Here is a 12,045-nt window from a genome sequence, read left to right as displayed (position 1 = left end):
AAGGCAATCACTTCTGGTTATCTTTCAAGTTTCTAGAGTTTTCCAAACTTCCATTCAAAAGATATCTTGTGAATTAATCACAGTTTACTTAGCCTGCCAACATTTGATGTCCAAATGGGGATGCTAGCCACTCTCCCAACTCCAACATTGAATACCAGTCTACTATGACATCAACCATCTAATAATAGTATTTGATTAACCTTTAAGTAAGCCCTATATAAGGTCATAACTCCACCCTCCCATTGCTGTAAGCCTCATATATAGGCAAAACTCCACCCACTTAATGAAACTTCAACCAATCAGATGCTTGTAATGGGTAATTATGTCATAGCTGGTAGGCAGTGCAATATGATAAGGTGAGTGGAATGTCTTGTTTATAGAGAAGACATCTTTAGATTTTTCCTTCACTTCACTTCTACATTTCTTGTCACGAACTGTTAATTGTTTCGTCGCTTGTTTCTTATTTTTAGGAATCGTACTAGTGCAGTCAAAAAAAATCAAAATGGCTTCCCAAGGTCCATCATTTGGAATGTCTGCTGAAGTTAAAAGAAAGGTAACTTTTTAATTTATATTTTAAATGAGAAAAGTTTTAAAAAGTACTTTTTTATGTTTTTTGAATTAGTTGGTAGCTAACTCTAGGTTCAGAATCTTAATACACATTTTAAATTTACATAAAACTTTGTAATAGGAGATGGTGAAAAAATCATGGGTGGCATTTTCTATGGCAATTATAGAAAACATTGCATAGAAACTTTTTTGAAAATTTCCCTAGATTTGATTGACAATGACAAACACCATCAAAGTCTTCTGACCAGTCTGTACAGCTTGTTTTAAGGCCTTCATTGCCAACCTAACTTCACCCACCCCGGGATACAGTAATACAGAAACTCTGATTGAGCATGAAACATTATAGTAATGTAGTCTTTCAATGTTTATATAGTAGAACCCCCACCCCTCATCCACCCGTATTCAGGGGTTACCCCTATCAAGGGGATATACCTCATTAAAGGGACATTTTCCTGGGAAATATGTGTATATGGCCAACCCTCGGGACATCTCTAGTAAAAGGACCCTCTGTGCTGTCCCAAAGGTGTCCCCTTGATAGGGGTTCTTCTATTGCAGTATTGTAATTGTCAGAAAAAGTACACAATATCAACTGATTGACACGTCTCTTATCACTATTACATTCCCTCAAATTTAAAAGTGTTTGAATCGCGTAATTGCGTGGATCACAGAATTATTTTTAAATTGAAACTCGGTTTGACATCCTGTGCTAAGCTGTGTTTGAAACATTCTTAGCATTCCACATCTGTATTGGTGAGGAAAGCACATTTTCAAGTTCATAATGGATGGACCAAGAGGTATGAGGATGCCCCCCCCCCCCCCCACCCCAATACACCCTTCAATTCAAACTGAGAATCATTTCTTGTAGTGTCGGCATGGTATGTATTACAACATATCAAAAGTTCATGTTTATTTTTTAGTAGGAGCTTCATCACATTAATCTTGTAGTGTACAAACTACCTTTTATCTGATCCTTTTCCCCCCATAAAATATCTGTTGCTATTTTGTGGGTATTCACAAAATAGCAACAGACGTTTTACCCATCACGATTATGTGGATGTGACACTAGGCCTATATTGCCGTCAAAAATATCTTTTATTTATATCAGAGTAAACATGCAGACATTAATGTTAAGAGGATCTTAAAATAATTTCATTTGAATCCTAATATTATAGAAAAGATTTTTCTTTTTTGTTGATCCAACAGATTGAAAGTACTAAAAATGGTACTTACAACAATGTTTCCAAACAAATAAAAACAAAAATGTTTCACAAACAATCAAATAGACTTTTGATCTTGGTTACAGTCTGAGTATTACGTCACTATTATTTAGTACTGTTGATCTTATTGGATCAACAAGAACGACAAATTTCTTTTCTATATTCAAAAGGAGTAAACTCATCAACACAATAGTTATATGATAATGTAAAAATTAGACAGATTTATGATTTAATTTATGTGTGTTTCAGTTCTCTTTTCTGTTTTAGAAGAACATAGTTGGTGATGTATGTAACATTTAATTTTTATAATTGTTTTAATTAATAATTAATTTACATACAAATATATTTTGTAGTATGTAGTAGAGCCCTCAAAATAGTAGAGAGTACGGTAACATAATTTAAGTTCAACTTTCCTCGGAGAACGATAATATTTATTGGTCTTCCAGGTGCCCTATTTTTTTTATATTATCCTTTTTATGTTACCCTTTTATACGTCAGTTGGATGTTTGTTGAATAAATAAGAAAAAAAATAAAACCCAAATATTAAAAGATTTTTAATTAAATAAATTTCAATTATATGTAACAATACAAAAAAATATAAAAATAAGAAATTATTTTAATAATTATTATGCATAGTTAATTTATCATTAAATTAGTCATTTATATGTGTATTTAATTTCAATTTATACAATGAAATTGTTGACTAGAAAACATGTAATTAATAAACAATAATTAATTAGTTATTTTTATTTAATGTTTTTTTTTATTATAATTTTGAAATGTCCCTATGCGTACATCTGAAGCCTCGGGGCTAGGCCAGTCACCGAGTTGATGGTGTTATCGCAAAAAGCTATCGTGATCATTCTATAAATGGATATGAAATGGTTCATGCTAATTCATAGCTGGAATTCCAGAAGGAGACAGATGATGAAGCTGTGTGTTGACTTATGACCTCTGTCACTTGAGGTTCACATTACAGTTGTATGTCAGATTTATGAAGGCCTATTGACTGTAATTTATGAATATCTTTGGTAGCAGTAGTTGGAGGGGGTTGGGGTTGGAAAGGGCGGTTTTCGGAAGGGAAGGGGAAGAATTTATTTGTGGTGCTCCTTCGTTTTTTCACCTGCTTTTTAAGTAAGGTCACATGACATAACTTGTTTGTGGGATAATGGTGTTAATGTGTATAAAAGACTGATATGTTTTTACGATTTAAAAAAATGTCTATCTAATTATAATAAAAATGGAAAATTGTCTAGCCTTGCAAATTGTTCTTTATTTGACATTTATAAATTTGGTTCATCAAACTGGTAAACATATTATGTTGTTAAATTTGGTTGTAAACACTATATATAAATACAAAAAGTAAACTGTCCTGTAATAATGTAGGCCTGCTTTTTTAATTTCTCAACAATAAAAATAATAAATTGTGCAATCAATCGATGCAATCAATGTCATGTCAAATTAAGTTTACTTTTTTTATCTTTCCAATATTCAAAATATAAATAGTGTTAAGTTTTATAGAAGTAGAGTAACTATTATATGACATGGTTTTTGAGTGATTTGATTGGCTGAAAGTTTTTTCCTTCTTCTACAAGACCATTTCTGTCTAAATCTCATTCTTGTGAAAAGTGATACAGAAATACAGTAACAATCAAATGACATGGTGTTTTAGTTATTTGATTGGCTGAAAGTTTTTTCTTACTATAATACCATTTCTGCCTCAATTTCATTCTTGTGAAAAGCGTAAACTCAAAGCTGAAATTGAGGTCATACGACATCATCTCAGCCTCCTACTGTCATGGTCTTGGTTATTTCTTAATTTTCCCTTATTAAACTTTATTGGTAATATGGATGACAGTACTGCTGTGGACAGGTGATTGTGGTGTCCTGTTTATTATCACATAGGCTTTGTTAAGTCTCTTGTTACTGTGAACACTAATCAAATTGGTTGTGGAAAAGGAGAAAGATTATTGAAGAATCACAGTAAACGGTTGTCGTTACAAAATGGATAATCGCTTGATATTACTAGGCTTAGTGTATCTACATAGAAGTAGACTGTTGTGGTGATTATAATAGGAAGATGTTCTCAATGAGGGGTCTAAAACACCTGATAAATCGGTCAATTTAAACACTAAGGGCTAAAAGAATAGTTCTCAAGTTCTCGAACAAATGATGCTCAGACCTACTGTTTAGGAACCAAGTTTTCTTTGATCCTAATGTAACTTGTGCTTGCATGGTATCGATAGCCCTATTTTTAATTTTCTCTGAGGCGGATGGAGTTGGAAGAGTTATTAAGAATGTACAGTATTTTCAGGAGTACAAATCACATAATATAATTCAGTTATTAGGTCAACAGTTTGTTTTAGCATCCAGAAAATACTGTTTTTATTTTTCCATCCTTCTGTAACTCCCACCACTAGACTATCTAGCACACTCTTGGTAAAACTCTGGATACTCTGGGGGGAGGGGGGAATTGGTGCAATATAAATGTTTGATTATCATTTTATGGCGTTGGTCATTTTTAAAGATTTTATAGGCACCACTCACAAATTTCTCATAATCTCATCAGTATTTTGTCACTATACATTCCACTGCTTGGATGGATGCCAGACATCACAGATGCTGTGAACACACTATGTTATTAATATTTCTCTAATTAATCTTTGATCGTGAAAAGGTCACATGTTTAGAATTAGCAGACTTGGTTCATGGATCACTTTAAAGCATCACAAACGTCCTGGCTTTAATGCTAATTTTGTGTTTCAGGCTGGTCTTTATCCTGTTTACAGTGTAATGCTGTTTTATGGTACCTAATAAAGAACTTGTTATACCCTCAGCAACAAATATATTTAAACAGTCAAATTCTGTATTATTTATTAGAGTATTTGACAGTATTTAAACTGTCAAATATGTTATTTTTGTAAGCAAAATATTTTACTGTCAAATACTGTATTATTTATTTATTCCAGTATTTGACAGTATTTAAACTGTCAAATACTATAATATTTATTTATTTTACAGTATTTAAACTGTCAAATACTATATTATTAATTTATTCTAGTATTTGACAGTATTTAAACTGTCAAATACTGTACTATATTATTTATTTATTCTAGTATTTGACTGTATTTAAACTGTCAAATACTGTATTGTTAACAGTGAGAGATCCAGAATTGTTTAAATTGTTAGGTTGGTGCCCAGGGATCTTATTTCAATTTTTCAAAATGCAGTTTTTGACCATATTTTGATCTGTCAAATGCCTATTTAAATTTTACTTTCAAATACTATTATTTGACTACAGACTCTAAAACTCTAAAAAGATCAACGCTTCAAGCGTTGTATTAGTACAGTATTTGTAAAACTTTCACATTTTGTTTGTTTTATTCTACATTATTACTGTACCAGGACAACATTACTATTTAGTTAAAACTACAGGGAGCTAACAAGCACTGTACAATATTTCAGTAAAATGAGCTGTTTGAAATATTTTAACCATATTTAGCAAAGTGCAGTCTAATCGTCCAGCAGTTGAACTCAATTACTTTGGTGTTGATTGAATACCAGGGAATTTGATAATCATGCTATCAATTTAAACAGTTTACTGGTCTTTTAAGTGTCTCATTTGGTCATTAAGACATATTTTGTGGGTTGAACTATGACTTTATTTATTTGGTGGGTAACAAATAGGAGAAGGACTTTGCCCATTTGTTCTTCTAACCATAAAGAAATACATATTAAACTAAGCTAATTAAGCTGGACTTTTTTTATAAATGTATCAACTGATTGGTTAAAAGATTTTTTTTCCAGAGACAATGTTATTTAAAATTAACAATTGTGGTTAAAGTGTTACAAAATTTGAAATCCAAAATACATATGATTACCTTCTAAACCCTCGTTTTACCTACAACTGTTGCATTCATATGTAATGGATGCAACTTTCTTGTTGAATCAATTAAATTTTATCCAGCATATATTTGTTAATAGTCATCTAAAAGTGATAAATGTAAAAGTTATATACAATAAGACTAAATGTTGTGTTTAAATAAAAACAAAATGTAATATATTATGTCTTCTAATTTACAGATAGATGGTAAAAGAAATCCTGAGCAGGAGCAGAAAGTGAGAGAATTTATTGAGTTCCATCTTGGTGAGCCATTCCCTTCAGACAACTATCAAGAATCACTCAAGAATGGAATCTTACTGTGCAGGTGGGTGCTGGGGATTAAGGGGTTCATCCACAATGTTTTTATTATAAAATTGAACAATTAGATAAAAACAAATCATAGTTCTTAGTTTTGTGTTGGTGACAGAAAATATCAAGAGCTTAAAAGCAATTGGTAGGTGAAAATTGAGAGTTGAACTCAATGTCATTAACGACAAGACAGTTACTCACTCAGTTTTATTTTGTCAAAATTAATTCCAGTGCGATCAAGGCTTTTCTTTTACATACTAAGAGAATTGAATGCTATTCTTCAATATAATTAATCTTTTAGGCTCTTAAAAAAATTCCACCCTGGATTTACCAGTAAGATTGACAAAGGTAAAATGCCATTTAACCAGAGGTGCAATGTTGAAAACTTCTGTGAGGGATTAAAAACCTTTGGCCTACAAGAGATGGAGTTGTTCCAGGTCAACGACCTCTTCGAAGGAAAGAATCTTGCCCAGGTCACTGCATGCATCGTCGCCTTTGCTCGACATGTAAGTACATTACTTTGCACTTGTTATGAGTAAAACCTTTTTTAAGGGGACTTAAAAATTGTCCCCTTTTTAAGGATGTCATGCTGAAGATGTTCTACTTTGATGTAGAATCTAACACTTTGTTGAAGATATAAAAAAGTTAAATTTTTGGAACAATGTGGTTTATCTTATATGCTCATCCTCCAAAAAGGATGTTTAGTAGGATATGAAACTATCGATGAAATTTTAGCCTATGATACTGAAGTAAACTGATTTATACATCTAGCTGAAGAGAAAGTAATTTCCTTTCGCAAATGTGAATATCATGGGTTTCAAACCCCAACTTACAACAGAAAACTGACACCAAGTTTTTATTGAAATTACTTGTAATATTTATGTTTTGTCATTTTTAAGTTGAAAAATTGTTTAGTTTATATAGTATTTTTGGTTATGTTTTTGTTTTCTTTTGAATGTCATTTTGTTCTATTAAATAAAAAAAGAAATAAAAGTATAGTTGTTTGAAAGATTTGTTTGCACATGTAGAATGGAATTTTTTTTTGTGTTTTTGTTCATTATTACTAAAATATTTTAAGATACCTTGTATGATTTCAAATTAGCAAAGCATGTAACTCCTTTAAGTTTTGTTTAAAATTGCAAAACAATGACAGAGAGTTCACTGATTGGTCGCCCTTTTCAAGAAATTATGTAAAAATCTGTTAAAATGAGAAGAAAGGTCAAAGGTGAGATTGCATCTTCAGTTTTTATTCATTCATTCGATCATTTCATCTTTCTTTTTCAAACTTTCTTTCTCACTCTCTTCTTTTCTCTCGTAATTGGCTAACTTTAATTTAATACTCTTGTTTATTCTTTTATTGAAAAATACTTTGCTCAATCTTTCTTTATATTACTCCAGTAGAAACACATTTGTGTTGAGATTTTGAATATGCATCAAGATTCAAAACATGTTCCTTTAAATACAAAATGAATACAATTTGGAATTTTCGGCAAAATATTTATGAAAAAAAAATAAAATTAAGACTTTTTTCAAAGATTTATTTACTGTTTTTAAACCATGCCTTAATTCTTTGTTGTCCATATTTGTTAAAAAATAAAAACAATCTTAATTGGTAAATGAAAATTAGAAATGTTTTGTAATAAAAATATTCCACTCTATTAACAAATTAAAAAAGCATGCGTTTATGCCACTACACAAATACAAATAATACTAAACACACATTCTAAATGTTACTGTAGTTTTTATTCTTTCTTTTAAACTTCATTATACTAATACCATTTTTACTATTTGCATCATCAAACTTGAATGTCTTGTTCTGTTTCCAATATGTATGTTATTTGTATTATTATAATTCACCATCTTCCTGTAAATGCACATGATATTAAGTGTTGGTTTTCTGTTTGCATTTATTTTGTAGGCACAAAAGCAACCCGGTTATGATGGACCTATTTTGGCTCCAAAGCAGTCTGAAGGTAACGTTCGTGAGTTCACAGACGAGCAGCTAAAGGCTGGACAATATACTATTGGCCTCCAGATGGGTACCAACAAATGTGCTTCCCAGGCTGGACAGAACTTTGGTCTTGGTCGACAAGTCACAGATAAGCAAGAACACGGAAAAGATTTTTAAAAATAAAATAATACTTAAACACAATTGGAGTTGATATTGCGTTTTAATATGACGCGGAGTGTAGTAGTTGACGCGATTTGTTAAACGATGACTCAATATGATTATCTAAAGATAAAACCCATTACATAATTAACAACATGTCTTCTGTAGGCTTACTTTTTTAAAAAGTCCACGTTTAATTGCGTGTTGATTATTTTTCATCATTTAAACAAGAAATAACTATGTTACATAACACTTTGAACAATCTATATCGTGATTTTAGACACATTGCATGGATTAGGAATTGTAATAGTCTAATTCTTCCCTGTGTAAATATAGCATAGAAATGTATTACTGTCGAGGATAAAACATTTGTGGCACACTACAGAAAATGTTGTCAAATGCTATGTAGCGACAAATCAAATTCAAGTGAAGAAGGGAAGTCATGTAATAATTTATAACGTACTGTACTGAAGTAGTAAATAACTATTTATATGCTAATTTGCAATAATTATTAGCTTTATTTTATCTGCACCTTTATATTTTATATTATATACTGTAATAATACTATTAATTTGTTATTTATTTTATTGATATTTATTTAACTAATAGATTGCACGAGACCAAACGCGTTACGTTTCAATCATTGTCAGTGTTGCATTTGGTATTATTTTTATGTCAAATGTCTTAATTGTTAAAGATACTGCAATTATTATTTATAATTTATACAGCAAAAAAAACACAACTTAACTTAAAATAAATACTTAGCAGAAATGAGTTAAACGTTTATCAAGGTATCTTACTCCTATGATATTTTCATGATTTACTTTTTCTAAATATTTTGCCTATCTGGATTTAAGAAATATAAATCGGCTTACATGCAGGTATATGTAACGTTTATTATATATTTTAATCAACTTTTCTTTGCAACGTGTTAATATTTGTCCCTGTAATAATAATCGCCTAGTGTCATATTAATGTAAATTCACAATGCTAAACTATTAGGCACTTAGGCAATATTTTGTTAGGTCTCGAATAAAGATAATAAACATGTTTTACGTAGAATACCGTCATGTATGAGTCGTGTGTGTTTTTTTGTGTTTACATCATATGATTTCATTTTTTTTGTTATTTTTATCAGTTTCAAATTGCTTGATTCTAGGTAACGAACAAAGGATACATTTTTCCCTTTAATCCACCCGGATAACTTTACTTGTAACTTGCGTAACAAGTGTAGGCTATTTATAAATTCTTTGAAATGCTTATCTATCGTATTAAAAATAAAAAATAATACGGAAAGTACTACCTTGCTTGACAAAAAAAGAATCTGTCATAGTTTGACCGATATTTCTGTTAACACCCAATTATTTACAACTATAAGATCTCATAGTGTTAGCATTTTACAAAAAAAAATAAACGGCATTTTCAGCTACACTGTTTATAAAAAAGTTTTTATTTCAGGATTTATTTTTGGAAATGATGTAAGTTGTTGAACGTTTGTTGTGAATTAATTCAAAAGTTCTAATTCTATAAGAATAATGATTTTCATATAATATGTCGTTTATCATAATTTTTTTACTTATAATGTTTGTTGTGACGTTCTACACAATACTAGATTACTTGGAGTCATTCCAGATTTGTTTGTTTTTTATGTTATGTTTATTTTTAATATGCCATTTTATATATCGCATTAGTATTTTGTCGTTTGTTATCAATACAGTATATACAATGAATGTATTACGTCACGATTTGCTACATGTGTTTTTTTAAGTGTTTTTCTTAAAATCTGTGTTTTTCTATTTAATGTGTGTGGTTATTGTGTGATTGATTTATTTTATCGACAATTTGTAGTGTTTTTACTATCATGAGTGGTGTATATGCAAATAAAAAAACTAAGATCTCTATTTTTAGACTGAATAAAATTGCAAATTGTAGCGACCGACAGAGGGCGGGCTATTTAATATTTCGGCTCATATTGAAAATGAAATAACTCGAGATTTAAATAAGCTTTTGTGGCGTCACCAATATATCGATTTTCTTGAAAATCAATATACATGGTCTGTTGGTATATAAATAAACAAATCAGGAAGATAACTTGGAAATTGTGGACGTTGATAGGCCTACTTGACATTTAGGCTGAGTAATAATCTTCTATGCATTCAAACACAATAGTAAAATATACATGTTTGTTTTTTCCCCAGGCTCAAACTCTTCCTGGTTATGATGGGCCGATCCTAGGACCCAAACAGTCTACCAAGAACCATCGTGAATTCACAGACGAGCAATTGCAGGCGGGAAAATACATACATAGTCTGCAATACGGCTCAAACAAGGGAGCGACTCAAGCGGGCCAAAACTTTGGGAAGCCTAGACAGATATTCCACGACCAATAGACAATCTGGGTTTTTTTTACGTCACTGTGAGGACCTCAAGAGAGGCTAATTATTGATTTCGCAAATGTTAAATTTGATGAAATTGACTTGATGAAAACGACTCTATTCAAATATTGTAATCTTCGGGAGGGTATAATGAAATGTTTTTTCTTTCGAATGGAAATTACAACTGTATAATGTATTTTTAGAAGAAGCGTACTGTTACACATTATTTGTGACGTGTGAAACTTGATCGGCCTGAATTAAAAGTCATGTTTTACTTGGTATCATAATAATTATAACCATGTTTATGTTAGTAAGTTAGATATTATGATAGTTAAAAACGATTTATATTCCTCCTGTATATTAGAGGCCAAGCCATTTGAAACAACGAATACAATCTGCATACACTATCCTCAGCTTGAAATATTTTTTACGTTGGCGGATTTGCCTTTTTCCAAGTTCAGTGGCTTCTGTTTTCACTAAATTATTAATTTTTGAACTGCTGGTTGTGACCAACATTCGTAATTGAAATGAAGTCAATGCTATTTGTTCGATTAAGTCAAGGTGAATATTAGACAATAGGACCTAATTAAGTCTTCATTATTCAGCTAATTTAAGTGTCTCTTCCATTAAATATTGTAAATTATTTGTTAAGCATATCCAATGCTAGATTCCAGTAGAAATATATAATGTATTTTACCTAATATATTATTGTATTTGTATCTATATTTATGTACGTTATTAACATGCTCCATTTCAAGTACACAATTAACACACACACACAGAACAATGCTTCAAGATATTTTGCACCGTCTCTAATTTTTTATTCTAGTACTAACATACAAGAAGTAAATAACACAAAACACGTGAGGACAGAAACATTGTGTGAGCTTTTAAAGGCAAAGACGTGCGAGCGAAAAATGTAACCAGTTAACCGACGGGACATTAATTATATAAAACTATGAAATTTCAACAATATTTGCACATTGGTGCTCTGACACACGAGAACATTATTGTTAAACCTTGTCTAGATTATTGAACTAGTTTGACAAAAACAAGTGTTGTGTGCCCAAATATGGTAGCGATATGCCCAAATATGGTAGCGATATGCCCAAATATGGTAGCGATAGGACATCACGCTGTACATTGTCACATCACATTTTTGTCACATAAAGTTTGATGGTAGGCCATACAGCTCAAGAAAGGATAAAACTACAATTTGTTGTTTGGAAGTAGTCCTATCATTATTGTATTCTTCGCAATTTTGGAACAGAGCATTATAGTATGGTAATGTTTATTTACATTGTTCAAATTATGCACTAATTCATTTACTGCAATTGCTGTTTACGTTGATACATGATAATACACGGTGCAGTATTGTATGATCACGTTCTGCATATTTACATTACCAGCAATTTGTATTTCCTTCACGCCTCATACAAATAGAAAATGATTTAATTTCTCCCATTTGAATTTTCAAAACACATGCCATTCTGAGTTTGTCGACAATTCTAAATTGATTTTGTGTAACAATGCATTGCATATTTGCTGCCAAATCACACTTGAATGGCACGCTGGTAACAATGC

General features: G+C 31.0%; 2 protein-coding genes across 3 annotated transcripts in view; both read left to right on the top strand.

Moving 5' to 3' along the window:
• Positions 1-12,045, top strand: part of LOC144848557 (glutathione S-transferase 3, mitochondrial-like) — a 75,039-nt gene that overhangs the window by 41,011 nt on the left and 21,983 nt on the right. The gene's annotated exons all lie outside the window — the stretch shown is intronic.
• On the top strand, positions 393-11,164 carry LOC144849251 (myophilin-like). Of its 2 annotated transcripts, none has more exons than XM_078706324.1 (4): positions 393-553; positions 5,868-5,992; positions 6,278-6,482; positions 10,285-11,164. In XM_078706324.1, the coding sequence occupies exons 1-4, from the start codon at positions 503-505 to the stop codon at positions 10,474-10,476; spliced, it is 573 nt and encodes a 190-aa protein (XP_078562450.1). In that variant the 5' UTR covers positions 393-502; the 3' UTR covers positions 10,477-11,164. The 2 variants fall into 2 exon arrangements, with proteins under 2 accessions (XP_078562450.1, XP_078562449.1); XM_078706323.1 differs by lacking the exon at positions 10,285-11,164 and adding an exon at positions 7,895-9,156.

Source organism: Antedon bifida, chromosome 7, assembly GCF_963402885.1.
Source record: "Antedon bifida chromosome 7, ecAntBifi1.1, whole genome shotgun sequence".
Classification (NCBI taxonomy): domain Eukaryota; kingdom Metazoa; phylum Echinodermata; class Crinoidea; order Comatulida; family Antedonidae; genus Antedon; species Antedon bifida.
The sequence above is the reverse complement of the archived record's forward strand: the minus strand, read 5'-3'. Positions and strand labels throughout refer to the sequence as shown.

What these genes read in the sequence shown, in the direction of transcription:
- LOC144849251 (XM_078706323.1), top strand. Translation starts at nt 503, where the DNA reads ATGGCTTCCCAAGGTCCATCATTTGGAATGTCTGCTGAAGTTAAAAGA. An exon ending in CTGCTGAAGTTAAAAGAAAG is followed by an intron (nt 554 to 5,867) that starts GTAACTTTTTAA and finishes TCTAATTTACAG; the next exon opens with ATAGATGGTAAAAGAAATCC. An exon ending in AATGGAATCTTACTGTGCAG is followed by an intron (nt 5,993 to 6,277) that starts GTGGGTGCTGGG and finishes TTAATCTTTTAG; the next exon opens with GCTCTTAAAAAAATTCCACC.